This window comes from Populus trichocarpa, chromosome 7, assembly GCF_000002775.5.
Source record: "Populus trichocarpa isolate Nisqually-1 chromosome 7, P.trichocarpa_v4.1, whole genome shotgun sequence".
Taxonomy (NCBI): Eukaryota; Viridiplantae; Streptophyta; class Magnoliopsida; order Malpighiales; family Salicaceae; genus Populus; species Populus trichocarpa.
In genome coordinates, this window is record NC_037291.2 from 1,376,254 (window position 1) to 1,403,274 (window position 27,021).

The 27,021-nt window shown below is 36.5% G+C and overlaps 4 protein-coding genes, 1 long non-coding RNA gene and 1 pseudogene across 6 annotated transcripts; 3 read left to right on the top strand and 3 right to left on the bottom strand.

Annotated features, from left to right (window-relative positions):
- Positions 1-4,158: 4,158 nt before the first annotated feature.
- On the top strand, positions 4,159-10,503 carry LOC7495516 (protein WALLS ARE THIN 1). Its single transcript, XM_024605318.2, has 7 exons — positions 4,159-4,546; positions 4,654-4,716; positions 4,827-4,943; positions 5,034-5,380; positions 9,450-9,505; positions 9,673-9,824; positions 9,952-10,503. The coding sequence occupies exons 1-7, from the start codon at positions 4,326-4,328 to the stop codon at positions 10,124-10,126; spliced, it is 1,131 nt and encodes a 376-aa protein (XP_024461086.2). The 5' UTR covers positions 4,159-4,325; the 3' UTR covers positions 10,127-10,503.
- Positions 5,460-9,447, bottom strand: LOC127905522 (uncharacterized). The gene is made up of 2 exons (XR_008059658.1): positions 9,167-9,447; positions 5,460-5,596 (listed from the first exon to the last, which is right to left on the bottom strand). It is a non-coding gene; the product is annotated as an uncharacterized LOC127905522 (long non-coding RNA).
- Positions 10,504-12,285: 1,782 nt separating the features above from the next.
- On the bottom strand, positions 12,286-13,273 carry LOC18101225 (purple acid phosphatase-like; annotated as a pseudogene).
- A 402-nt stretch (positions 13,274-13,675) lies between these two features.
- On the top strand, positions 13,676-15,125 carry LOC7480152 (protein RTE1-HOMOLOG). 2 transcript variants are annotated; one of them, XM_002310795.4, is made up of 3 exons: positions 13,676-13,841; positions 14,082-14,375; positions 14,554-15,125. In XM_002310795.4, exons 2-3 carry the CDS (start codon positions 14,085-14,087, stop codon positions 14,974-14,976), a joined length of 714 nt encoding a protein of 237 aa, XP_002310831.1. In that variant the 5' UTR covers positions 13,676-13,841; positions 14,082-14,084; the 3' UTR covers positions 14,977-15,125. The 2 variants fall into 2 exon arrangements, with proteins under 2 accessions (XP_002310831.1, XP_024460799.1); XM_024605031.2 differs by having other exon boundaries at positions 13,836-13,962.
- A 3,044-nt stretch (positions 15,126-18,169) lies between these two features.
- LOC7495515 (thioredoxin H-type) lies at positions 18,170-19,978 on the top strand. Its single transcript, XM_002310794.4, has 3 exons — positions 18,170-18,355; positions 19,412-19,534; positions 19,624-19,978. Exons 1-3 carry the CDS (start codon positions 18,266-18,268, stop codon positions 19,777-19,779), a joined length of 369 nt encoding a protein of 122 aa, XP_002310830.2. The 5' UTR covers positions 18,170-18,265; the 3' UTR covers positions 19,780-19,978.
- A 1,048-nt stretch (positions 19,979-21,026) lies between these two features.
- Positions 21,027-26,788, bottom strand: LOC7480151 (beta-galactosidase 3). The gene is made up of 19 exons (XM_002310243.4): positions 26,429-26,788; positions 26,224-26,319; positions 26,013-26,125; positions 25,782-25,848; positions 25,576-25,668; positions 25,174-25,317; positions 24,973-25,061; positions 24,768-24,873; positions 24,582-24,669; positions 24,269-24,387; positions 24,018-24,182; positions 23,701-23,876; positions 23,463-23,572; positions 23,275-23,384; positions 22,710-22,820; positions 22,514-22,627; positions 22,223-22,425; positions 21,749-22,085; positions 21,027-21,667 (listed from the first exon to the last, which is right to left on the bottom strand). The coding sequence occupies exons 1-19, from the start codon at positions 26,600-26,602 to the stop codon at positions 21,539-21,541; spliced, it is 2,544 nt and encodes an 847-aa protein (XP_002310279.4). The 5' UTR covers positions 26,603-26,788; the 3' UTR covers positions 21,027-21,538.
- Between the last annotated feature and the right edge of the window lie 233 nt (positions 26,789-27,021).

The following is a 27,021-nucleotide window of genomic DNA, read 5'->3' on the forward strand; positions in this document are numbered from 1 at the left end:
AAACAATGATGGATTAGTCTTAGATTTTGATTTTGATGAGACTATATTACAAGATGGCTGCAGCATTGATTCTCTTCTTGACGAGATAGATTGTTATCTTGTTGTTAATGAGAAAAGTGCTTCATATGGATGTACCAAGAGAGGATGAGATTCCACTTCAGGATTTTGATAGGGTTTTTTATGCCGTATAAAATATCACCGATCCATGTCATTGTTTTTTCCCCTCTTGTTTTAAAAAGTTAAATGAAAAATTACTCACTTTCCTTCCTTGAACCCTTATTGAATCTCCAATCTAATATATTTATTTTATATAAATTTGAACAAAACTTAGGTGAAGATCACTACACATTTAATACGTGAAAGATGGTTCTTCGTATCCTAAACATTACAATTTAAATGTTCATTTGGTGTGGTTATAATGAATTTGAAAGTGATTTCAAAGTTAGTTTTAATTGAAAAAAAATACTAAATGAATATATTTTTTAATACTATTTAATAATCATAGCATGAATATTAACAAAATCTCATAGGCCTTGGAAAAACTATTTATACAGACTCAAAGTATTATTCGTTTGAACAGTATAATAATAGATTTTGCCATTTCCATAAAAAAAAATCATTGAATTGACTATTAAAGCCGGTGGGGTATTTTTACAATATCCATGAGTCATTATCATATTAATGATAAAAAACAATTAAGTTTTTTCAACATTTTAAAAGTAGAGTGAAATGATCAAAATATCATTAAAAGAAAAAAATTATAAACTAGTGTTCAAGAGTTTTTTTGTATTTTCATATTGATTTTTTTTCGTTATTATTAAGTTAGCTAAAAGATAATTTGATATTTTAATAAATATAAAATATAACTAAAAAACAAAAAGTGATGGAGTTGTGTTCGCGCTCTTCGAGCGATGCGTACGACATCTCACGACAATCAAAAACCAGCTTCCATGGTGGCGATGGAAGTGCCACACCAGGATCTTCCTTTTAGAACCCGTTTGTTAACGAGGTTGCGTCTGCGTTTTGTTTAAAACGCAGATGCAACTCGTTTGGTAACCAAAAAAACACATTTTACTGTGTATGGGCCCCATGTTTTTTCGCGTCCGAGACGCAGGAAAGGAAGAAGCAGCATTTTGCTGCTTTGTGGACACTGTTCACGCTAAATTTAATTAGCATGAACAGTGTAGCACACACTGTTCAAGCGTGAATTGCACTGTTCACGTGAACAGTGCAATTCACTTGCACTATTCACACACCTTTTTTTTTTTTTTACATTTTAAAAAAAATTAGTTTTAGAGTAAATTAAATTCATTCGCACTATGATGTGAATAATATTTTTTTTCCTGAAAAACTAGTATATAGTGAATTAAATTCACTCGCACTATAATATCAATTTTATACCTGGTAATATTTTATCTAATTTTATTACACGCTCAAAATATTATGAAAACTGTAGTTCTTATCGGATAAATTTTGTACGTAATGGAATTATAAATAGTTTAATGGAATAATAAAAAATATTTTATATAAAGTATTATTTATTTCATGATGTAATAGGAGTAATTAATTCTACAATATTTAAATTTAAAACAATCAATATTAATATATATTTTTTAAAATTATTTTATAACCTTAATTTCAAAATCATTCTTAACCAAACACATTAAACTACTTTTTATTTAACCTCAATTTCAACCACAGTTTTAACCAAACACCTATTTTTTCAAACCAACCACAACTAAAAGTACTTTTTTTAAAACAATTTTTTTTAAACCACAACCACAACAGCTACCGCAATACCAAACACACTCTTAGGATGTCGCGTGATAGTGGTGAAGTGACAGTGTAACCTCAATGATCTATTTATTTCTCCTCCCATTTCTCTCTCTTCTCCTTGTGAAAATCACACTAGTTATTCAAAATTTTAAAGTTGTTCTCTTATTTATTGAGATGTTAACTTCAACCTTTCTTATTTTGATTTCTAATCTTTGTTCTTAATCATTTTGTAAAATTTCAATTTGTTTTCAATTTCATCATTCAATTTCAATTTGTGATATGTTATTTTTTTTAATTTGATCCTCATTTTTTTTATTTTTTTTGTCATTTTGTTAAGTTAATTTTTCTTTTTAATTTCACCCTTCAATAAAAAAAATTCATAGTTGTCCTCAAATTTAGTTTTTTTTTTAATTTCAATTTTGATCCTCATTCTCTTATTTGTTATTTTTTTTTATCCTTTTATATAATTGATTTTTTTTTTCAGATTTCATCCTTCAACATTTGATTGATTGAAAATTGAGCTTCGTTGTTTTTTTAGATACGTCGCTTCCAACCTAATAACTCAGGTCACGAGTTTGAAAAGTTAACAGGATTTGATATCGATTTTTTTTACTTATTTTCTGTTTAGATTTCATCACTCAACATTGATTTTTTTTAAAACTAAGCTTTGTGATTATTATTTTTTTATCGAATTATCTCGATCCTATAACCTGGATTGTGAATTTAATCTGTTAACTTGGATTAACTCAATCTTTTTTATAGGATCGCATTTTTAAAAAAAAAATAATCTTTTATCCAACATGTTTTTATGGGAAAAAAATAAAAATATTAAAATATATATTATTTTAATGTATTGATAGCTAAAAATACATCTAGATTGCCTCTAAGGTGTTTGTTTCTGTGGTTACTTATTCTTTTGAAGCAAATCACAGAAAATACATGTTTGGTAAATTATAAAACATTGTTTACTATTTATGGAACCCAGTATATTTTGCGTTTAAAACGCAAGTCAATTGAAAGCAGCTCTAAGCTGCTTCTCCCGTCTGTGCAAAGTGAATTAATTCACTATGCATTGTTCACTCTACAAAAGTAAACAGTGCAAAGTGAAAATTCACTTGCACGGTTCATGTTCAGAACCTAAATATATTGGACCGGGTCTGATCCAATAAAAAAAATTCAATTTTTTTTATTTTTAATTATGTTTTATTTGAAAAAAATAGTGTTTAACATTATTCAATGACACTATATAAATTAGAAGAGATCGCATGATAACGTAGCATTTGCAGAATTTGATTGTAATCCCAATTTTATTCTTGATGATATTTCACCTAATTTTGTTTAGTTTAATGGAACAATAAAAAATATTTTATATTAAGTATTATTTATTTCATAATGTACCAGCAGTAGTAATATACAATATTTAAATTAAAAACCATTAATATTAATATATATCATTTTTAGTTATTTTATAACCTCAATTTGAAAAACATTCTTAACAAAACATATTAAACTACTTTTTATTCAATTTCAATTTCAATTATAATTTTAACTAAATATATATAAATATCAAACCAACTTTAATTAAAAATAATTTTTATAAAATAATTTTTTTCAAATTATAATTACCTTAACCCGACTCTCTTTGAGGTAAATATTAGTTTATTCGAAGATAATAACAAACTTCATGTGCTTCTTAGCTCGTCCATGTTAATATCGTGAATTTGAAAACATTATCTTTTGAGCACATGCCTCCAAGATCCTATCGCGTTCTACTCTCTAAAACTAGTTTTTTGTGCACCATTCCTTTTATATCTTGACATAGTTGCATGCATAGTTAAATTTAACTCGAGTTTATTTTAAAATAAAAAAATATTATTTAAATAAAAAAATAAAACAAAACTTGAAATAATTTTGTTTTAAATAAAAAAAATCATTAAATTTAACTTCACTTAAATTTAATTAAATCAACCGTGTTATAGGTTAACTTTTTAAATCATTTAAATTTAACTTTTAACTTGGTATAAAAATAAACATTATTAAAATTAAATTTTTTTAGAATTAGCATATCAACCAGCCCTGTCCCGGTCGGATTTAATAATTATAGTTTAAGATATTATAACTCAACTTATTTATATCATTCATGTCTTTTTCACATAAACCAAACAAAATAATATACTGCTTGGATGTGGACATTAACATGTAAGACTATACTATTTAATCCATTAATACTGCCTAGTCAGTAGTGACCACATGGTTAGTATTTTAGAAAAAATTAAAAAATAACATCTTTGATGCCTCCACCACCCCCCAATAATTTTAAAAAATTTCTTCAATTTTTCCCAAATCTGTTATGAGAGGAAAATTGAGATTTTTTTTTTTTAACAATTTGATAGCTTCACAAAGCATTGCTATTAAAACCTTAGCCTTTTTGTGGGACACATGAATACCAAATCAGATCGACTTGTTCTCCATCTCAAGGGGCAAGTAGGCACCTGCAACAGGTCTACAAGTACCGCAGTTATAACACTGATCTTAATTTTTCTGCTTCAATGGCTGCGCCTGGTACTTCTGCATCCGCTAAGAGGATGTTTGCAGTGTCTGAAGGTGCCAAGCTGCACTTAGCCATGACAATCTTTCAGTTTGTTTATGCAGGGAACCATGTGATCATGAGAGCTGCACTTAACATGGGTGTAAGCAAGCTTGTTTTCCCCATTTATAGGAATATTATTGCTCTGGTTCTGCTGGTTCCTTTCGCTTATTTCATAGAGAGGTATGTGGTTAGACTATATACTAGTATGCTTTTTTGAGCTACATGGATAATTTCAGATCCGCCCAGGTTTCTAATTCGCTTACAATTTTTGTTTCTTGTTGATGTAGGAAAGACAGGCCACCACTAACCCTTTCTCATCTGATACAGTTCTTCCTCCTTGGATTTCTAGGGTAATATCTATCATTCATAAAATATTATGGATATCATAAATTTTTATACGGCAAATTTTACATAATTCAACTTTCAGTTCTTCCTCTGAAAGATGTTTCTATTGTGACAGGATAACACTCAATCAAGGATTTTACCTTTTTGGTTTGGACAACACCTCACCTTCATTTGCTTCTGCTACAGAGAATGTTGTGCCTGCTGTGACCTTTATCTTGGCCACCTTAATCAGGCAGGAACATATAGCTTATCGTCCCTCCTAAATGACTTCAGCGATTTGAATATATTGGTTTGATGTTGTTGTACATACTTTGTTTTGCAGATTAGAGCAAGTTCACCTGAACCGTAGAGATGGCATAGCCAAGGTGCTTGGTACTCTAACTTCCTTCATTGGGGCTTCTGTCATAACTCTTTATAAGGGACCAATAATTTATAGCCCAAATCCACCTTCAGACCAATCAGATTTGATGTTTGCATTAGGAGATGCCAAGGAAAAGAACTGGACCTTGGGCTGTATCTGTTGTTTTGGCCATTGCCTATGTTGGGCGAGCTGGATTGTGTTACAGGCAGTTGTCTTGAAGAAGTACCCAGCTCGGTTTTCAGTTTATTCGTTTACTTGCTTCTTCAGTATCTTGCAATTTCTGGCAATTGCAGGGTATTTTGAGAGAGATTCCTGTTGGGGATTCCTGCACCCCCATGCACGGACCGGGGGTGTACTGATAATTACTCAAGGGAGGGTAAAGCACACTGAGATAATATTTTACGTAGTTCGGCAAATCCGCCTACATCCACGGGAGAGTCTATATTATTGAGATATATAGAGAAAGGATTACAATATATATGGAGGAGGAGGATCACTTCACTCTCTCAACTCCCAGCTCTTAACTGCTGCACTTGCAGCTGCTGCAATGGCAGCAAGGCTGCTGCCATTGCAGCTCTCTTTCTCTCCACTCTCTTACACACACTCACGTTTTCACTCCTCTCATTTTGCTTCTCACATAATGCCTCTATTTATAGGCATTTCATGGCAGCTGCTCCACTTGTTCTGCTGTCAAACATGGCTGCAAGGTTAGGCATGGTAGGTTGCCTAACCATTGAAAATGGTGGCTGCCAATAGTCAATGGTTGGTGCCAACCATTTGCTGTACATGCAATGGCAATAACCCAACAATCACCCCATTTGCCATTCATGTGGGGCAACTGTCCTCTTGCTTCTTCAGCACAGGCTTGCATCTTGCAGCTCTTCCAAGCTTACCATTCTGAGAGCATCTTCGGCCAAGTTTACATGGTACTTGCCAAACCTTACCATCACCAGAGTCACCAAAGCACACCTTTTCTCACACAAAAGGATCACTACAACCAGATGGTCTGCCACTTCACATCTGAAGAGTGTTAACGCTTGTCTCTGGAACACAACATTCCCCTTCGAGCGTATCAACCATGCTCGGTCTGGAATGATTCATCAAGCCTCACATCAAGGCTTACAACACCCCCTCAAACGGAAATTTATATTTCCAAGTGCGACAGTCATTATCTGAGTATCTCAATATGATCACGAGCTCACCACTCTTCCAAGAGTCTACTCATCCAGGAGTTGCGCCTGCCCTCTGTTCCACCCTAGGAACCACGCCTTACTTCTCCGTGAGTCTCCCACTCTTAGTCGTAAGAGTCCAGGTAGCTCTTCACCTTTAACCATGGGGGCAGCCCATAAAGGTTGATCCATATCTATCTTCATACTCTGAGTATTACAATGCCATTACCGAGCTCACCACCTTGACAAGAGTCAACTCGTTCTCGGAACCTGCGCATGCCCTTCTGCTTCTTCATAACAGCCGCGTCTTAATGCTCCACAAGTCATCCACTTATTGTCCAAGGCAAATGTCTTCTAGCTCATTGATCTTTAGCATGGGGGCAATATCCATGAAAGTCAATCCTGCATTTGTCTCCATACTCATCATAGCCACTTTATTGGTTATCCATCTGTCCACTCATATCCAACCATCACATTGGCTCTGGGGTTGTTCTGAACTTGGGCTCCTATCGTGGCCCATACACCTTCTCTAAGGTGTCTTCGCCCGTTGTCATGGGGCGGTCTGAACTGGGGCTCCTCTCATGGCCCTCACACTTTCTCCAAAGTGTCTTCGCCTTTCATAGGCGGTCGCATCCTCCTTCAGCTGAGATGCTTCAAAGTGGCTCCAAAAAAGTTCTCTACCACCATGTGCACTATGGGAGAGATAACTGCCACTGATTACATAGAAAGAGAAACTTGCGGTATACTCCTCGCAATCCTCCACCTCGATTTCTATGTTTGGAGCTTCTATGCCTTTCTGCTTGACAGCTCCACCTACACCAACTCTTTTTGGTGTCATCGCCTTTCATCATAGGCGGTCGCCTTTTATCACAGGCGTTTGCACCCCCTCAATTAGGTGCCTCTACAACAGCTCTCTTTCCATGCTTGCATGCATTGGAAAGGTCTTTGCCTGTTGTCTTCATTAAGAGCATAAGAGACTTCCTGTTGTACAAACTTTAACAGTCTCTGCTCTGAGCTTCATCTGGGAACACTTCTTCTCCTTGCACCTGTTGTCTCATTACAGTACCTCGTTGGATCCTACAGGTACCTCTGCACAATCTCCGTGTGCCCTCGTGCAATTTTTGCTCTCCAGATTTCTCCTTATTCCTTGCTTATGTTTGACAGCAGCTCATCCTGTCACAACACCTGTCCAAGTCAAAAATAGGGTGCCAATCTTTATCCCCTTGCTGTATTTCTCTTCCATTATCAGGGTTTTCATCAATTCTCCCTTCGAGAAATCACAGTCACCGAATCTAACTTCTTTGGAGAAATCACCACTTTATCAGATCCTTGATCATTCGAAACCCAACTGTTCCCTTGTGCCGTCATCCTGCTAGTCTTCAACCATTTCATTACAAACTGCTATATATACGAAAATAGTACCGTATGGATAATTCTTCCACTAAGCAAGTTCCCAGGAAAGATTGGAGGGGTCACACTGGTCCCGCTTAAAACCCAACCTCCTAGACAGAACTTCTTAGGCCATATCTATCCATCGTACTGTCTTTCCGTATATACAACCATTTGCTAGCTTTGTTGCGGCTTTCCTTTACAAGTGATCTGGAATATACTGGTTTAATACATCATTTCTCAACATCTGGCGAGACTACCAGTGCTTAGATTCGTCAAGATTGGTCTTCATCAATTTCCACTCTCCACCTCAAATCGTCCACATGATCGGGTGTCCAGAGTGTCCCAATTTTGCCTTCCTTCAAGGCAGTTAAAATTCTCCCCACTTAGCAGTTCAACACATGTAATTGGGTAAACATGTGCACCTTCTTCCTCTTCATCTCCATCGACCACCATGATGACCTTCAGATGCCTCCTGATCGGGCAATCTTTTTTGTTAATTCACCACTGCCATTTTTGGTCTCAAATCTCAACGATCGGACCATACCATTGCATCCGGAACGCTCAAATTAGCTGGAAACAAGTCTGAAATCGTCCAAATCGCACTTCAGACGGCTAAGATTTGATCAAAACAATTCTGGCCTAATCAACGGCTCAGATTCAATCTCAGATCCGGTTGCACGTAGGATCATCTACACTGGATCCTGTCCCTCGGCTCGCGGCTCGGCTCGGCTCCAATTCGGCTCGGCTCACTCGGCTCGGCTTGGCTCGGCTCGAGTCTGGTGACGTGGAAGGTGGGTCCCACTTGATGACGTGGCTGCTGACTAGTCGTTGACTGGTCTATGCCGTGGCTGCTGACTAGTCGTTGACTGGTCTATGACGTGGCTGCTGACATGGCATGCCTGTTGTGCATAATGCCTTCACCATTACATCAGGCGGATGTCATCATGGGCCATGCTACTGTACATGATGATGTCACAATTACATCATGCTAATGTCATCCCTCACATGTCTACTGTTCATGATGACGTCACTTTTACGTCATGCTGACGTCATCCTTATCCGAGTCAGCCACATGGGTCGGGTCAACTGGTATTCGGGTCGGGTCAACTCATCCGGGTGAAGAAGACGCGTGGGGCGCGTCTGCGCGCGTGGACAGACGCCTTGCCGGAGAGTGATGGAGAGTGCGGCCATGTACGACGTCCGATGTTGACGCCGTTTTCACCGTTGGCTTCGTCTCTTCCTCCTCTACACAGTGGTATGGTCAAAACACAATTTTAACAACTTTCATTTTTGAGCAAAAATCAAACACCCCTTTAAACCATCAGCTCTGATACCAATTGTAGGGAATTCCGACCGGTGATGTTCTGATATTTGCTCATAGGAGGTAAAGCATACTAACACAATATTTAACGTGGTTCGGCAAATCCGCCTACATCCACGGGAGAGTCTATATTATTGAGATATATAGAGAAAGGATTACAATATATATGGAGGAGGAGGATCACTTCACTCTCTCAACTCCCAGCTCTTAACTGCTGCACTTGCAGCTGCTGCAATGGCAGCAAGGCTGCTGTCATTGCAGCTCTCTTTCTCTCCACTCTCTTACACACACTCACGTTTTCACTCCTCTCATTTTGCTTCTCACATAATGCCTCTATTTATAGGCATTTCATGGCAGCTGCTCCACTTGTTCTGCTGTCAAACATGGCTGCAAGGTTAGGCATGGTAGGTTGCCTAACCATTGAAAATGGTGGCTGCCAATAGTCAATGGTTGGTGCCAACCATTTGCTGTACATGCAATGGCAATAACCCAACAATTCCCAGGCATGGCATGTTCACTCTGTTGGTGAACTCTTCACCATTTTCTATGCGGTTTGTAACACGAACTGATATCATGATCTTCTTTTTTAGTGTGCTTGCTGTGAAACTTCATGATTGCTCTGGTTTTTGAAGGGAATGATACAAGGCATTGGTTAATTTAATATCTCTACTCTGCAAGAAGTTGTGTATGACTAATACAGTTAGACTTGGGGCTGCAGGGGCTGGTTGTTTCAGGGATTGGATTTGCAATACAAATATGGGTCATACAGAGACGTGGACCGGTGTTTGTTTCAGGCTATCTGCCTCTACAGACCATGCTCGTAGCTGTAATGGCATCTATTGCTTTAAGTGAAGAATTCTACTTGGGAGGGTGAGTTTCATTGTCCAGACAACTAATCAAATTTTTTTCATCTCTTTAGATCTTTTTATTTCAGAATCGTCAATCATATGCTATAGAGCTATCATTTGTGAAGTCAGTTAATCAAATATTCTTACAGAATGATTGGAGCAATGCTAATTATAGCTGGGCTTTACCTGGTTGTTTGGGGAAAAAGCGAAGAGACCAAGCTTGCCACAGCAAAGGATGCGATCATGTTATCATCTGACGACAGTCAGGCAAGATTTCCAGGCAAATCCTCTCTGGTCCAACCGTTACTTAACTCCGGGGAATAATGTGTTAAAAAGCAGTGAAGCACAAATCCCTGAGGCAGCTTTCAGAACAGGCTTATCAGCAGCTTTTGTAAATGAACTGATAAGTTATGGACTCATAAGAGAGTGCTTCATTATGGCAAATACGGAACGAGCAAGTGACATCAAAGGACATTCAATCACTGAGAAAGTCGGATGCAATTCATTGATGGACAATTGACTGGTGCTGGAACATTCTACTATGCATGCATGGTTCCACTATCAAAGATATTACTGTTAATGAATCAAAGATGAGGCCTTTAACGAATTAGATGTAACATGACTTGATTGAATTCATAAATCAAACATCTTTAGAGTATATAATTTTTCCTTGATCAAGGAGATCTTGCCATTGTAGCTGATATATTGCCTCGTTCTTACTTGGCCATCGGGCATCAAGAAGACACTGTGGTGCCTTAATGCAGCAATCTAGCTATGCTGGATACATAACCTAAAAACAAAACCAGAAACTTGCGCTGAAAAAGAGGAAATTCTAAAGGTGAAGCTTCTAAGTTGAGACCCACTGAAATGTGCAGATTCCCTTTATTCTGTCCTCGTAAAGGACACATCTAACATTTGAACAAACATAGAGGTAATAAGAGCCTAAACAAAGTCCTTTCTTGTAGTTTTTACAACTGCGCTCTTCTGCTGGAAGCCAATGCCTATTGTAAAGCCACAGTGAATCAGCTGCAACAGCTTCGCTGTCGTGGTTCCGGTTCCAAGTATAATAAGCATGAGTCCTATTTTTAATCTCAAGAGTTGCATGTCCGAAGCTTGCTTCTTGAAAGGCAGAGTAATTAGGACGTGGTTCAGTGTAACTAAGTAGAAGATCGATCGGAGCATTAGGCTGCTAATTACTTTTGTAGAAGTTGGTCATCTGATACGGAACTACAGAGGTTTATTGTGCACCTGTTAGCTATGTCTTCAATGTTTCCATCAAAATTGTAAATAAAGCTTTGGATTGTAAAATTATAAAAAAATTTGAACTAATTATATATTAATAATTCTAATTAAAAAATTAAATTAAATTAAAATCTAATAAAATAAATCAATAATATTATAATTAATGAATAATCTAAATAAAATGAGAAAAATAAATAGTATGAATCAATAAATTAATGATATGGAAAAATAAAAAGTTTCAGAATAAAATTTCTCAATACAAGAAAATCACTGAAAATAGAAAGCACATATAAACCTAGTGACAACCTGGTTATTCCCATCACAACCTAATATACCATTTTCGGGTTACAAGCTAATGAGTTTAAATTAGTAATTAACTAATATAAATTCAATAATGAAATAAACCCCTAAACAATGTCTAATACGTTAGAAAAAATTCAAATTAAAAATAATTATTTAAAAATAAATAAATAAAATAGAATAATAAAAAAAAGTCTTCATGTTAAAATTCCTTGATGCAGCCTGAATCTTCAATTTTTGCATATTCTTGGCAGATTTGAGTTCTGATTTCAAACATGTCGTTCTTTATTATTTGGATGAATTATTGGGCTTACAATACATGGTTGAAAAGTTTTAGATATTTAGTTTCTATCCCAACTTTAATCGAAACAAAATTTCACCAGTAGCTCTAGATATGTCTCAAACAGTACACGAATGTCTTGTTTGACATATTTAACAATATTAGTTTATTAACTTTGACCCTCTGAAATATTATGTTTCCTAACTCCATTTGACCTAAAAATTTACCACAATATATTTTTATGTATTTAATATTTTCCTGTAAAATTTTAATTTTATCCAATATACAATTTGAAAGATATATTTAATCTCGCAAAACTAGTTAGCAGACATTTTAAGGTCAAATTTGGACCTGACTTGATTCATATCACAAATTTAGTAAAACTGGATCGAGTTTACCGATTTTGCACAAGTTAAGTCTGATTTTACTGATTTCGAGTTTTTAGTCTAATTTAATATGTTAAATACATATTAACTCGTAAAATTATAAAATTTAAAAAATTAACTCGTGATTTTAACATCAATTGTTTCCAGCATCTCCAATAGTTATGTATACTGGTGCTGAAGAATCCTTAACTGGTGTGCTTAGTCCATCTGTTATATTGTGCCGAACAGGATATCAAAAAAATTAAGGTTAGAGCACCGAAAACAAGATCGACCATGTTTTCGACAAACCATTTTAACAAGTAAATTAGGGTAAAGTCTTGTCTAATAATATATTATTTCCCCTCAAAAGAAACTTCTAAAGAGGAAATAATTGACTAAACAACAAAGGAAACTATTGACATTAATTTCTATACACAGGAAAGGAAACTATTCAAGATATCCTTGATTCACTCTAACGGGCTCAAACCGCCACCCTCATGCTTTCTCCTTCCATGTAGTGATAGTTATTGCTGTTTGTGCCCTGGAGAGTGAAGAAGAACAATCAGCGATGGAGTCTCAGCTCGATTAATCTTAGGGAATTCTTGTTCAAGCCAATTGTACTGTGGTGTGTATTTACAACACACAACCTCATTTTGTTTCTGCAGAGATGGAAGGCTAAAAAATTATCAGATCAAGAATACAATGACATTCAGAGGGGTCTTATGCCATATGCTAAGTAAGAAGAAAGGACAATAATGAAGGCAGATGCGCTCTTGATGGAATACCAAAGCGGAGATGTGCTTTGCGATGCCCTGTATCTTCACCCTGCAAAAAAATGTGAATTTAAGGCCATCGTTGTCACAATTAAAACTCGAAACCAAGATTAGTTTTGAGCTGGTATAATGAATTAGTTTCGCGAACTAAGTATGTCATGTCTAGTTATTGAATGGCAAGCCACTGAATTTAAGATGGTCTTACGATCTCTAGAGAAAAAACAAGTTCTTGATGGCCAGCAGTCCAAATCCATGGCTGATATGCAGTGCTCTTTCCAACATAGCGACCCCATGAATCCCACCTCAAATTGTCATGGAATGGATAATAGTCTGCATAAGAAAGAAAGATCCCTTTCGGATTGGACCTGTAATGCTCCAATGTGCTATCAGAAACAAATGTTTGTCTCAAATCACCTGCAGAAAAAGAAGTCCCATGTTGTAAGTATCATCATATGCCGCAAGTAAATGGAGATAGAAATTAACATTACTGATACTTGCCAATGACCCCATATGTTTAATATATAGAATGTCTTCTCTCTCTGTTTTTTTTTCCCCTACGAAAGAGATAGAGTGGCAGTTATGATTATGATTTGTGGATTATTTAGTATTGTTTGGTGGCCGATAGTAATTATTTTTTAAAGTATTTTTAAAAATTAAATAATTAATTTAAATAAATAAAATCTGAATTTTAACTAATTTATATTTAGAGGGGAATCCCAAATAGGAGCCTTCTCTTTCAATTTAAACTAGTATTATATAACTCATCTTAGTTTTATCGGTCAATTCGTTCATCAACTGAAAACTTAGTTTAGGTTGAGTTTTAAATTAAATTTTAAATTAAGTTTAAATTAAATTTTTTTTTTTTTTACCAAAACACTTCCATTTTCATTTGTTTAGAAAAGAAATAACTAGTGCTGATCCGATCTGTGAGTTAATCTGTTCAATCCAAAGCCCGGATCTTAGACAGGGTCAACCCGTCTTTTATAACTATTAAACCAGCAAAAAAAGAAAAAAAAATATTAAACCGTTGCTCTGTCTCTCTCTGATTGGATCTCTCTCTCGCTTTCTATCTACAAAGGGTAAGCATTTGTATCCTCCCAAATCTCTCTCCATTTACAACATACGCATTTCTTAATTTCCCTTGCTTTTTTTTTTACAAAATCAGATCTGTTAATTCAATCAGTGATTTGTGTTTTCCAGGTCAAGATCTAATCTCATATAGTTAATTTAGTTGATGTTGTTCTGGCTTATGCAAAGTAATTTTAATTTTAGCTAGGGTTTCTACTTCACCAAATCAGATCGATTGTTTTTTTTTGCAGGCGATGGGAGAGAACGTGGGCAAGGGGAATGAGATGAAAATGATTTTTGATGATGAAGATTTTGGAGAGAGTAAGCAGCAGCTGCAGAAGATTGATCCTAGAAAAGCTCGGTTTCCGCATTGCATTGTGTGGACACCGCTTCCTGTCATATCATGGTTGATTCCCTTCATTGGCCATGTTGGTATCTGTAGAGAGGATGGAGTTATTCTGGATTTCGCTGGCCCTAATTTTGTTTGCGTTGATAATTTCACCTTCGGAGCTGTTGCTCGCTACATCCAGATCAACAAAGATAAGGTATAATTCTGTGTTTATTGACCACTTACTTGCATTAATTTGTTGTTTTTAGCTCTGATTAATTTAAGCTGGAGGATATATTGTACAAAAATGTGAGTTGTGTGTGTTTAAGTGGATGATTACTTGGTTTTTTTAGCTCTTTTATGTAGTTAATAATCGTTGTGGGAAATTTTGGCAGGACTGTTCCATGTCTCTCCTTCCTACTGTATTCAACAATGGGGATCAATACGAGGATGAACCTGGTACAGATGCGTTGGCGTGGGATGATGCTATACGAAAGGGCACACAGGAATTCCAACATCACTCCTACAGCCTGTTCACTTGCAATTGCCACTCATTTGTTGCCAACAATTTGAACCGATTGGGGTTTCATTCTGGTGGGTGGAATGTGGTGAACCTTGCTACTTTGATTTTCCTCAAGGGTCGTTGGGTGAGTACTGGAGCTATGGTGCGATCTTTCTTGCCATTTGTTGTTGTATGTGGTTTTGGGCTCATATTTGGTGGTATGACCTTTCTAACATTTTTGGCCTTCTTTACTTTCCTTCTTGTTGGTTGGTTTCTTCTTGGTACCTATTGTTTCAAGGATTTGATCCAGTTGTAGATTTTATTTTATTTTTTTGTTATTTGATCTTCTTCGTGTATTAGAACCCTAGTTCAGCAAACTTGAGTTAATTAATGTGTATACGTAATTGAAATTGTGAAAATATTATATGAAACTCAGCAGATGGATTGAAGGTTTTGATAGTTCAATGCTTCTTTGGTACTATTTTCACTCTTGGTAGTCACGGATCTTCTTTTCCTTTGTCTAGAAAACAAGACTCTACTGCTTTCATGTGTAGTGAATCAACAAGTGATTGCTTGTCTTGGTCACTCTGGATTTGTTGAACTGACAAAGTCAACTTGATGGCTAATCAAAATTCTTATTTTGTGTTTGATGACAAGCTTTAACATACCCCTTCTCTTCTTGATAGCTAGTGAATGATTGCTTGTCTAGGTCGCTCTGGATTTGTTGAACTGACAAGCTAACTTGATGGATATTCAAAATTCTTATTTTGTATTTGATGATAAACTTTAAACATACCCCCTTCTCTTCATGATAGCTAGTCCACTTTCTTATTTTGTGTGCTTCAGACATGGAGCGACCACACCTCTTGTATCAACATAGTTTCATAGTAGGGGGGGATGTATTTCTCTTCCATCAGCTTTTTAGCATGAGCTTTCGAAATTGCTTCATATGCATAGCACTACCGTGTTATATTCTGTTGTTGAAAGAGCTGAAAGTAGATGCAGAGAACATGTTAGGCCAATTAAAAGCAAAAGATGTAAAAAAAAAAAGAAACACAAAAATGTTATCAGCAGGTAGATGTTAACTTGTCAGGTGTTACACTGTCCTTGTCTTGGTTGCCTTTCCTAGGTTGCTGAGGTTTCAAGGACCAAGTTTGGTCCACCATATCAATCAACCTTTCTGTCATGGGTCACTACTCACTCGTGAGGCCAATTAGAGAAATTTGTAACCATTGGTGGTCCAATGGTAAGGGTTTGGGACCAAGAGGTTTGTTCCCTCTGTGGTCTCAGGTTCAAGCCTTGTGGTTGCTCATATGATGGCCACTGGAGGTTTACATGGTCGTTAACTTCAGGGCCCGTAGGATTAGTCGAGGTGTGCGCAAGCTGGCCCGGACACCCACGTTAAACTAAAAAAAAAAAAAATTAGAGAAATTTGTGATGGAAATATCATGGTTACATTTGTTATATTAGTGCAAAGAAGACCTTAGATGGTGTCCTAGAACAAGAACACAAGGTGCTTGGATGTTGTGGGAAAGAAGATAAATCTGAGAAATATGTTCTTGGATAGGGAACATATCTTCTCCATCTTAATTTTCTTCATCTTTAGAGTAACCTAAATTACTGAATAATTTTTAGGTGCGATTTCTTGAAATGGACAAGAACCAGCACGTGAATAATGTGAGAGAATCACGTATCACAATCTTTACAAGGTAAAATTCACGAGAAATTTATGACGAAGGACATAAATATGGATCCCACCTACCTATTACAATGAATAGCATTGTCTTTACTGGCAAAGCATTTTGCTGAGATACTGTTTATTTATTTATAGATTTAAAAAAAAATTGAAAAAAATTAATTTTTTTTATTAATTTTTTTATTGATTTTAGATTATTTTGATGTGGTAATGTTAAAAATAAAATTTTAAAAATAAAAAAATATTTTAAAATATTTTCAAGCAAAATATATTTTAAAAATAATTATTATCACAATAACAAATAAACTTTTTCGTAATTTTTTTAAGGCCCTAATGGAAAAAAATTCAAATATTTTTAAAATAAAAAAAATATCTTTAAAAGCAATTAATGTTAGCGCGTTTGGAAGTGTGGTTACGGTTGTTTTTTAAAGTGTTTTTCACTCGAAAATATATCAAAATAATATATTTTTTTTATTTTTAAAAAATTATTTTTGACATCAGCGCATTAAAATGATCCAAAAAACACCAAAAAAAATTTAATATTTTTTAAAAACACTTTTAAAACATAAAAACAAACAGATTACGTGCTCCTGTTCTCTCGTCTCTCCTACCTATTGAAAAAGAAAGGAAAATGCTCACAAAATTATCGTTGGTCCAACAATATTAATCAGTCTTGTGTGGGCAGATTTTTCTCATTTATTATTTTTTACTTAGCCTATACACTTAGATCGTGTGATAAGTTAGCTTTTTTTAAAAAAGAAACAAATACCACACACCTTGCACGTTATCTTAGTGATTTCATAAAGACAAGTAACTTAATTCCTTAAGATGGTCAAGAAAAATTGTTTATTTTCAAAAGTGTGAAAACATATATGTATCATCTCATTGTCTTAATCGTATCTTTTTTAAAATAGCAACCAAATACTATATTTAAATATATAATCAATCTATTTGACTTTCTCCCCTTGTTTTTTATTTTATTTTATTACCAAATCATTGGACTCTCTCTTTATTTTATTACCAGTATCATTTGACTTCCTTTCTTTGTTTTTTATTTTATTACCGATATCATCCCAAAAACAGATTCCCTTTTATTCTCTACTCTACCTCCCAAATAAGCAAGAAAATTTATAGTTTCAAGTTCGAGTTATGTAGTTGCTAATATAATAGCTACTGGAGATTTACATGATCGTTAATTTCAGGACTTATAGAATTAGTTAAGTTACGCACAAGCTGACCCGGACATTCATATTAATAAATAAATAAAAATTCTTAAGAAAATCGTAAATAATAGACCTTCGGTGTTTAATTTTTTAGGTTCGACCCATTTTCTAAAATGTTTTTAGAATTATTATTTTTTAAATACATTAATAAATACTTTTTAATTAAAAATATTTTTACAAAACATATTTTACACTGTATTACCAACATGCATCAATAACAAATCAAACCAGCCAAAATTGAATTTAATTGGAAAGTAAATAAACAGAATGTATGATTAAGAAAAAAAAATATAATCCGAAAGAATTAATCAATTGGCATTTAACACCAACCAAGATTACGTATGACGTCAGAAACATTAAATCAAACCCCTATTAGCCGTCCAATTAGATTTATTTTCGTAATTTAAATATTCAACGGCCACAAATTAATTAAAAACAAAACAAATCCTCTTAAACACCCTCAAATCTTTGTGAGTTCTCTCCACGTTGCATGAATTTCTCTTAATCCTTATCAAAAATGGCAAACATGTAATATAACTAAAATGAAGCCCTCTTTTCAACCGCTTCTGTGTATTTATAGCAACGTAAGAAAAAGAGGCAGAACTAAGGCAAAGAAAGCGTATCTTTCTTCTGTGATAATAACCTCCGCGTCTGTTTCCTTTGAAAGTCTGTAGAGAGTTCGAGAAATGGCAGCTGAAGATGGACAAGTGATCGGGTGCCACACTGTTGAGGCGTGGGACGAGCAGTTGCAGAGAGGAAATGAATCTAAGAAGCTGGTATTGTTTTTTGCGTTCTTTTTTGTATTTTAGGGGGTTGATTTGTGATGTGATTTTGATTATCTTGCTTGTAATTTATGTTACTGGGTTTTTTCTTGTGTGTTTTTTTGTTGGGATTTTGTAGGTTCTGATATGATATAACATAGATTTGCTCTGTTTTGGCCTCTGTTTATACTATGTTTACAGTTTTTGCTTAGACTGAATTTGATTGTTTCATTGTTTGTGATTTGGTAACTGGGGGTTGATTTGTGATGTGATTTTGATTATCTTGCTTGTAATTTATGTTACTGGTTTTTTTTTTTTGCGTGTTTCTTTGTTGGGATTTTGATATGATATAACATAGATTTGCTCTGTTTTGGCCTCTGTTTATACTATGTTTACAGTTTGTGCTTAGACTGGATTTGATTGTTTCATTGTTTGTGATTTGGTAATTCGGCTTTGATCTCTTACTGGGGTTTACATTTGTTTTCTTTTACATAAGGAAAAGGGCTGTAATCGACGTAGCTAGGGCGAGGACAATCAAGCTCTTTTGAGAGATCATGAAGTTTATTTTTTGGAGCAAAAATATACTTCCTTTGAATTGAAAATGATTTTGTGTTTTTTGATTGGTGGTTTTGTTTGATAGTTACATGTGATTTTCTTTGTTGGGTTCTGATTTTCGGCAACCTTGGAAAACTATTTGTCTAAGATGGGCTCCACTAGTGGACTGGCTGTCTTTACACTTTACGGACCAAAGCATTGAAGGCTCTTAATCTTGGATGATGACTGGTTGCTGGTGGGGTCTCCTGGGATTGGATTGGTTTTTCTACTAGTGGAATCTTTGAATGAGTATTTTTATCTGTCAAGAATAAAACAAAGAAGCGCTTGTTTATGTTTCTATGAGACAGACGTTATTGTGTTTTCCTTAAACAAAGTGGCTTGTTTAATTCACAATGTATTTTGATAATTAACTTATCAAACTTTTTTGGCCAAGTTTGTCCTTTTGTAGAGAGAGTAACAAGATGTCTATTTGGGTTATTTTTCTACTGCATAGATTTAGCTCTGTGGTTGATGCAGGTGGTGATTGATTTTGCTGCTTCATGGTGTGGTCCGTGCCGTGTCATTGCTCCTTTCCTGGCTGAGCTGGCTAGGAAACTTCCCGATGTTATCTTCCTTAAGGTTGATGTTGATGAATTGAAGGTAATTTTACACAAATCATTGTGTTCAGTTTCTGATGCTGAAGTTGTGAGGTTAGGATTTGATGGGTGATTTTTTATTTTTTTTTGCAGACTGTCGCTCAGGATTGGGCTGTGGAGGCAATGCCAACTTTCATGTTCCTGAAAGAGGGGAAGATTGTGGACAAAGTTGTGGGAGCAAGGAAGGATGAACTGCAGCAGGCTATAGCAAAGCACACAGCTCCTGCTGCTGCTACTGCTTCTGCTTGAAGCTGATGAATTTGCTTATCGTTTTTTGATATATGCTATTAGAAATCTGGATTCTGAAGCTTGGTTTTTATCTTTTGCTTGAATGGTGAACTATCAATGGTTTTTGCTATGGCATGAATCCATGTGTTCAACCGATGCTTGTTTTATGAAATATAATCTTTTACAGTTATCCCAGTTGCTTTTAACTGCAGCTGCTCAACTCTCATTGCCATGGACATTTATTTCTGGATATCTTTTTGGCAGTTCATTCATGGACATTTATTTCTGGATTTCTTTTTGGCAGTTCATTAGATTCATGAGATCCAATTTATGTGGGGAGGACTTTGGAACATCTTCATGAGTGGTGTTGTTGGGTATGATGCCACATTATAGTTGGCTCCTGGAGATGTGATCTTAGAAATCAATTGTAGATAGAATGTCCTCAAGGTTTCCTTAAAATGCTTAATGCCCTTTTGATTTTTAATCCCCCAACCAAAAAGAGAATAAACGAGAAAGCTAAAGGAAGAAGAATAGCTTTCTACAGTATGGAACTGTTTTTGAGCACAGGAAATTTGAGTTGGGTAGGCAAAGCAATAGCCTTTTTTTTCGTTTACGGTAGATTCTTACGGGCCAACTCTAGAAACGCCGACAAATCACTCGCTACATAACAACAAATCAAATATTCTATTCTGCTTCAACCTGCATTCTGTGCTGCAATTTTTCCACAGTAGCACTTGACCTTTAGTAGTTTCTGAAGAACGAGGCTGTCCATGAGTGAGGAACTGCCGAATGTTTTTGGCAATAGGGTGAGAAGTACCTATTCTTTCCTTGCCGATTCCGTGGATTTCATGTTATCGGTTGAGTTTTTGGAGACTTGAAAGGCCACCTGATAGTGCTTGGTACTGAAAAGGAAACTCTTAAAATTGAGAGAGTTTATCTGGGGTGTGATTGAGAATAGTTAAGTGTTTGGAATGGTGAATCCATTAGCCTCTGGTGAGATTGCAAGCATTTCTAGTCGGAGTTTTGACCGAGTTCGGGGAAAACACGGTTGCACCTGCCACTTCTTGGCTTTGCTTTGACTGAGTTTTGAACACCCCACTGTCCTCAAATGATGCCCAGGGTTTTCATGTTACAACCACAAAGTCATGCCCAGGGAAGGTGAGCCAAAGGACATTGGACTATGGATACATGGAAACGAGAAGAAACTAAGTATAGAGTAGCATCCTGAAGAAACCAAGTATATAGAGTAGCATAAAATTCTGGCCGAGTAAAATGAAATTGAGCTGGCAGAATGCTCTTTCAAATTCAAGGAGGAACTACACAAACAATGGTCATACTAGGATCCGCTCCCAACATGAAAACATACCTGGGGTTTGATTTTTCCCCGCTTAATACAAACACAAGATAAATCACACCACTAGAAACACTTCTTTCTCCCCGCCCTCATCCACTTAAAAAGGAGGAGGACTGGGGCTTGAAATTCACCAATGGGCCTCAAATTGCAGAGCCTGGGAATTTTCAAACTCACCTATCTAAGGATTGACTAATTTACAGTAGTTCATAAACCAAATTAAATTAAGCACTAATTTGCCTTGAGCAACAAACACCCTTGCCACAGCCTCCCAGTTTGAAAGACTGCGGCATCTTACCTATCCAACTAAACAACCCTTTGCTGTACTCGTTGTCTCTCGTACTATTGTTCTTCCTTGCTTTTCTTGCAGGTAATGTGTTGTTAAATTATTAGTTGCAGTATAAATAAGGGACCTTGTTCTTCACGTAATTAACCCCTCCAATTGGTAGGGGCACAAACAGCTTCGACTGACAACTTCTTCATTACATTTGGACATGGATCTTGGCCAAAGTTACTGTTGGATATGGTAACGGCGCATCTCTGCTTCCCTATACATTTCTGTGAAAAAAGAAACGAACACGATGAAAAAAATTATGCAAGGATGCTTAGAGATTATAAAACAAGAGTAATGTTACATACCTTCTCTAGGATGGCATAAGAGGTAGAAGCATGGCAAGCTCCTTGCTGATAACTTCCACAAGTTCCTAAAGGAGTTCCAAAGCTTGCAAATTTTATGGAAGTGATGGATTGGCCTACACTACACCGAAGGTGAACCTTGGGGCTGTGGAACTCTTCAGCTCTTCCATAGCTTTCAATTTGCCAGTTCTTAATAGTTGGGTGGAATTCAGAGACCTCAGCACAAACACTGGCCAGTGATCTCTTCACAAGAGAAATTCTTGAAGGATCCCCTCCAAGTTCCTCAAAAACAACCAAGAGATTATTGGTTGGCTTCAACCAAGACCGAGGAACATGGTACCTGGAAAATGAAGCTTGTCAGAGACAATAAACAGGCTGTTTTCATTATTTTTTTTGGGGGGGAGGGGTGGGTTGGGCTTAGGTTTTTTGAGTTCTATGAATATTTCAGCATGTCTTCGTAGTTGAAGCAGAATTTACCATCTTTGAGTGGGCTGGCCACACCCAAGCTGACATTTTGTAGGACGGAATGTTCCAGCATAACTGCATCCATTGCAATTACCACTAGCATATGCAGTCCAGTATCTTCCTATGCTTTGCCCATTAATCCATATTTGACCCTTTCCCATACCTTCCATGTCCAAAGCCAACGGCTCATCTCCTTCAGGTGCATTGAAATATGCCTGTAAAGTTTATAGAATAAGTCAAATTCTCCAAACAAATGACCCGTTTTCTGCAGCAACCTAAGTTGCACTCCCCTTATATTTATACCTTATGCCATGTCAATGGCTGAGGTCTTTGTGCAGCTAAAGATGATTGCATCCACTCAACAGAGGTAACACTGTCTGGAGAGAGAAGATTCATGGCTTCTCCTTTCAGACCAACCTGTTGTACAGAAAGCAGTGAGGGAATAGTTCATTAAATTAACAATAAATTGATGAGTGCTAAGCAGTCAGGAGTACTCAACCTGGTAGGTCCATTTTTGCCAAGACAAGTCCCATTTTCCCTGGTCAAGTCCATGCAGTGCAACTGGACCAAGGATACCAGTGTTCCAGGACTCATAGTGTCCACCCACATTCTTCATTGACAACAAACAAAAACATTATCAGTAACTTAATTCACTACCCAGATTAAAGATGAATAATATCTTAGTCACAGGGTTTTCAACATCCCAGGTAACAATCTTGAAAACTTGGCGTAGTGCATATTGATAGGAATGTGCTGACCTAAAGCATATAGGCTTATGCAATTCAATAAAAAGTACAAAAAGAACACTCATGTTTCATGATAGGCTAAGCCTTTAATAGATTTTGTTGATTGATTTTTTATGTTCCCTTAGAAGAGAGCAATATAGTGAGTGGGCAAAGGAATCCCAGCTTCAAACAAGCATTTGCCAACAGCTCTGTTAAATTTCAGCAACTGTTCATCAAATAGCCAATTTCAGCTGTTTGAACTTATATCCCGCTCCTAGTCTTAACACCGTATGAACTAAAACACTAAAATATACACAAAAGCGGACCAGTGAAACTAACCGGCAATCCAACAGCAACACTCAGTAACGCAATTCTGTTTGTCCCAGGACGCAGATTGACCTTCCCAGTATAAGTAAACCTCCTATTTTCTCTCGTCCCAAAAGCAGAACCTATATGATGCATATTTAACTTAGTAATCGCTAATCAGCTAAAAGACAATCTGTGAATGATGCAATTTATGCACATACCTGAAAGCTGTCCATTAATAAAGATATGCACAGCATGGCCTGTTGATTGAATAATGAGAGTTGGGAGTTCCCCTCCATGCAGGAAGGATTCAGATGATCCAATATCAACACTGTAGGAATACGTTGAAAAGTGCAAGGTTAATTATAACATCCAACTATGAAATGTCTACATCTTAAGGTCACTAGGGGGCACATATTGGAGGATCGCAGAGGAACTTGATACAACCAGCTGTCTTACCTAGTCATGTACCACAGATAATCACTGGCATCCCTTGTGACATTTATCTGCTCCAAGAGACCAGCAGTTGTGAATGTTGAGCTGTCATCCAGAGAAGAAATATCCTCATCGTAACTCTCCCATGAAAATATCCCATTTGTTGGCAACATTTCCATTTGAGATGTTTGAACTCCAACCTAAAAAAAGACCATCGTATTTAGTTTTCTCACACCTACTTTATGCTATATAACTGAAGATGTTTTTTTTGTTTTGGAAGGAGGGATGGTAGATTGTCCCCCTGGAAATTGTTTATAACAAATTAGGAGGAAATTCCTTACCTTAGCAGTATTAAAGACCACATTTCTGCAGTCAGGAAGGATGCTGATGGACCAAGGAGGCAAGTTATAGTGCATGTTGTTAAACAACACTCTTGCAGCAGATTTTGTATCATAGTTTGCAAGAAAAGCTGCACAGTCGCCTGATTCTGTAGAGTAAACATGAACCTGCAAATACCAAATATTGACAGAAATCAATACACAGTACCCGATAACAGGACTTCCAGAGCAAGAGTCTCAGAAGAGGAGGAAACCTGTTGATAGGTTCCTAATTGAGTGATAATGGGATCGACTGAAACTAAAGCTCGCTCGCACATCTTAATGGATCTATGAAGCTCCTTTAGATGGCCATACTTTGGTTGCCTGATCAAACCTATCAAATTTACGAAGTCAAAGTGGTTAAGAATCCATGATGGAAGCTAATGTGCTTAAAGACTATCAACATGATACAATTTTATTCCTAAAGCTCGGATTTTTTTCAAGTCAAGTTATATTGTTGTGGAGTATGGATGAAGGGTTAATGAGTCCCCAACCCTTTGAATGTAACCGTATCACTCAAATCCTTACCATATTCATCTATTGGAGCATCGTAGTCATAGCTGGTAGTAATGAAAGGCCCTCCAGCACTGCGACCAAAGTTGGTCCCTCCATGGAACTGTTTCACAGAACACATAGGAAATCAGTCTCTCGAGAACAGAATTTACAATCCAGTAATTCTATGTAGTTGGAGTAGCTTAAGAAAAAGGAAATGACCATGTAGTAATTAATGAAGGATCCTCCTTTCTGTATGAATTTAGCAACTGCAAATGCCAAATCTTGAACAGGACGCTGGTGAATTGTACCACCAAACTCTGAGAACCTTCACGGTATAATTGAGAGGAAGAAAATTAGGTGAAACGCCAATCCATTGTAAATTGTGAATCCGATATAGCAAAGCTAAAAGAAGCAATGTGCATACCATCCACTCCAGGCCTCTGTCCAAATTGTCGGCTTGTAAGGTTTGTTAGGAGCAAACGAATCACAGTAAAAACCATTGCATGTGTTTATCTGTCGGTGGAAAATGCGGACTTGTGACTTTTTGTAGGAGTATCAACTCAGAGTGAGAATAAAATGAGAACTACACCAAGATCTTCTGTTAGGTAAGTGCAAGGCTACTTACCACTGGATCCGGGGCATCATCTTCCTTGCACATCACCCAGGGAACTCCAGTTCCTGTTTGTATGGCCATATTTGCAGCCCATGTCATATAATTATAACCAGCAGCACCAAATAACTTACTTTGTACGCCATACTCATTCTCAATCTGCAGAGCCATGGGAAGCAGAAAATGAAAAACAAAAGATAAGAAACAGTGCAATGCAATACATGTCGAAGAGTAAAAAATATATAGCATTTTACAAGATTTCTTCCTTTTTTTCTTTTTAAACCATAAAATCATTAGCAATTTGTTGTCATTTCAACACATCGAAGCGTGTGGTTGCATAATTTGGCAACAAAAAATGAGACAAGAAGCCAAAAATGAAAAAAGTAAAAAAATGCCAAAGAGGCAAAGAACACAAACCTGTGAGAGTATAATGGGGCCACCCTGGGATTCAAACAAATGTTCAGCCTTCATTAATCCGACAATCTTCTCAGTGAACCCTTGCATTGCCCTCTGCAACAGTATATGAGCACAAGATTTGCTTAGTGTTCGCTAATTCTGCTTTTACTTGCCATAAATCTTGATTCACAGTACCCAAACTACATAAAAAAAGAGGAGACAAAAACCTTGAAAGGCTCGTTGTCTGTTCTAAAGCTGATGCCTGGAACATACTTTAGCCAAACAGGAAACCCTCTGCATATAACGCATTAGTGAATTTAGCAAAAAAGAAAATTGTATTCACAAATTACAACCTACATTGGACAAAAGAAACCGAAAAGCCTTCAAATTGCAGAGCAACCACAATGGGAGAAGAATCAGCTAGATCCAGAGAAAGAGAAGAAGTAAGTGGTAAGTACCCAAAATTCCATTCTGCACAAACATAAGGTCCAATGCGGAGATGGGCATAGAGGCCAGCTCTCTGTATTGTCTTCATGAACCTCACAATATCATATCTCCCTTCAAAGTGGTACTGTAACAACCCACACATCCAAACAATGCAAGAAAATAAATCAAGAGAAACCAACGCAAAAACCACAGAAATAAAACCAGGAGTAAAAAGATAAGTACATTTCCAGGAGTAGGCTCATGCACATTCCAAAACACATATGTCTCAATCACATCAATCCCTCCATCTTTTGCCTTCTGTATCAGATCTTCCCACATCTACCACAACCCAACATTTTCCAAGGAAATTAGACACCCATCAAAACCACAAAGCAAATTACACAAGAACACTACGAAACAAAGGAAGAAATCAAAAGGATTAGCTTACATCAGGAGTGCTTCTTGGGTAGTGAATAGAACCAGAGAAAAGAATTCTTCTTTGGCCATTAATCATGATTGCCTTTCTATCATAAGTCACACTACACTGGATCAACTCAGAACATCCCAAAAACACAACCAAAAATACCAAACTACACAACTTGTAAGCTGAGTTAGTTCCCATTTTTCTTGTTTCCCTTCACCTCCCTCCTCTATCCACCTCAGTAGCCAAAGAATGAAAGCAGAAAGAGAGAGAGAAAGAAAAGAGAAGGGGAAAGGTTTCTATTGTTGTGGTCTACTTGGTCTATTGTGAAGCCATTACTGCTTTAGAGACCACAATTTCACAGGTTTCAGACACTCAGCTTTTAGCAGAACCGTTTATATATATAGAGAGAGACACACACACAAGCACCAACTACAAACTGTACATGCAATGTGTGTATACAGCTGGCTGTTTCACTTACAGTTCACATGCGTCAAGAGTCATCATCAGTGCGTGGCTGTGAGCTACTAAAAAGTAGCAGCAAGTAAAAATTAAAGAAAACAAATAAATAAAAACCTGACAATATAAAAGGAAATACGGTCAAACAGTAAAACCAAGAG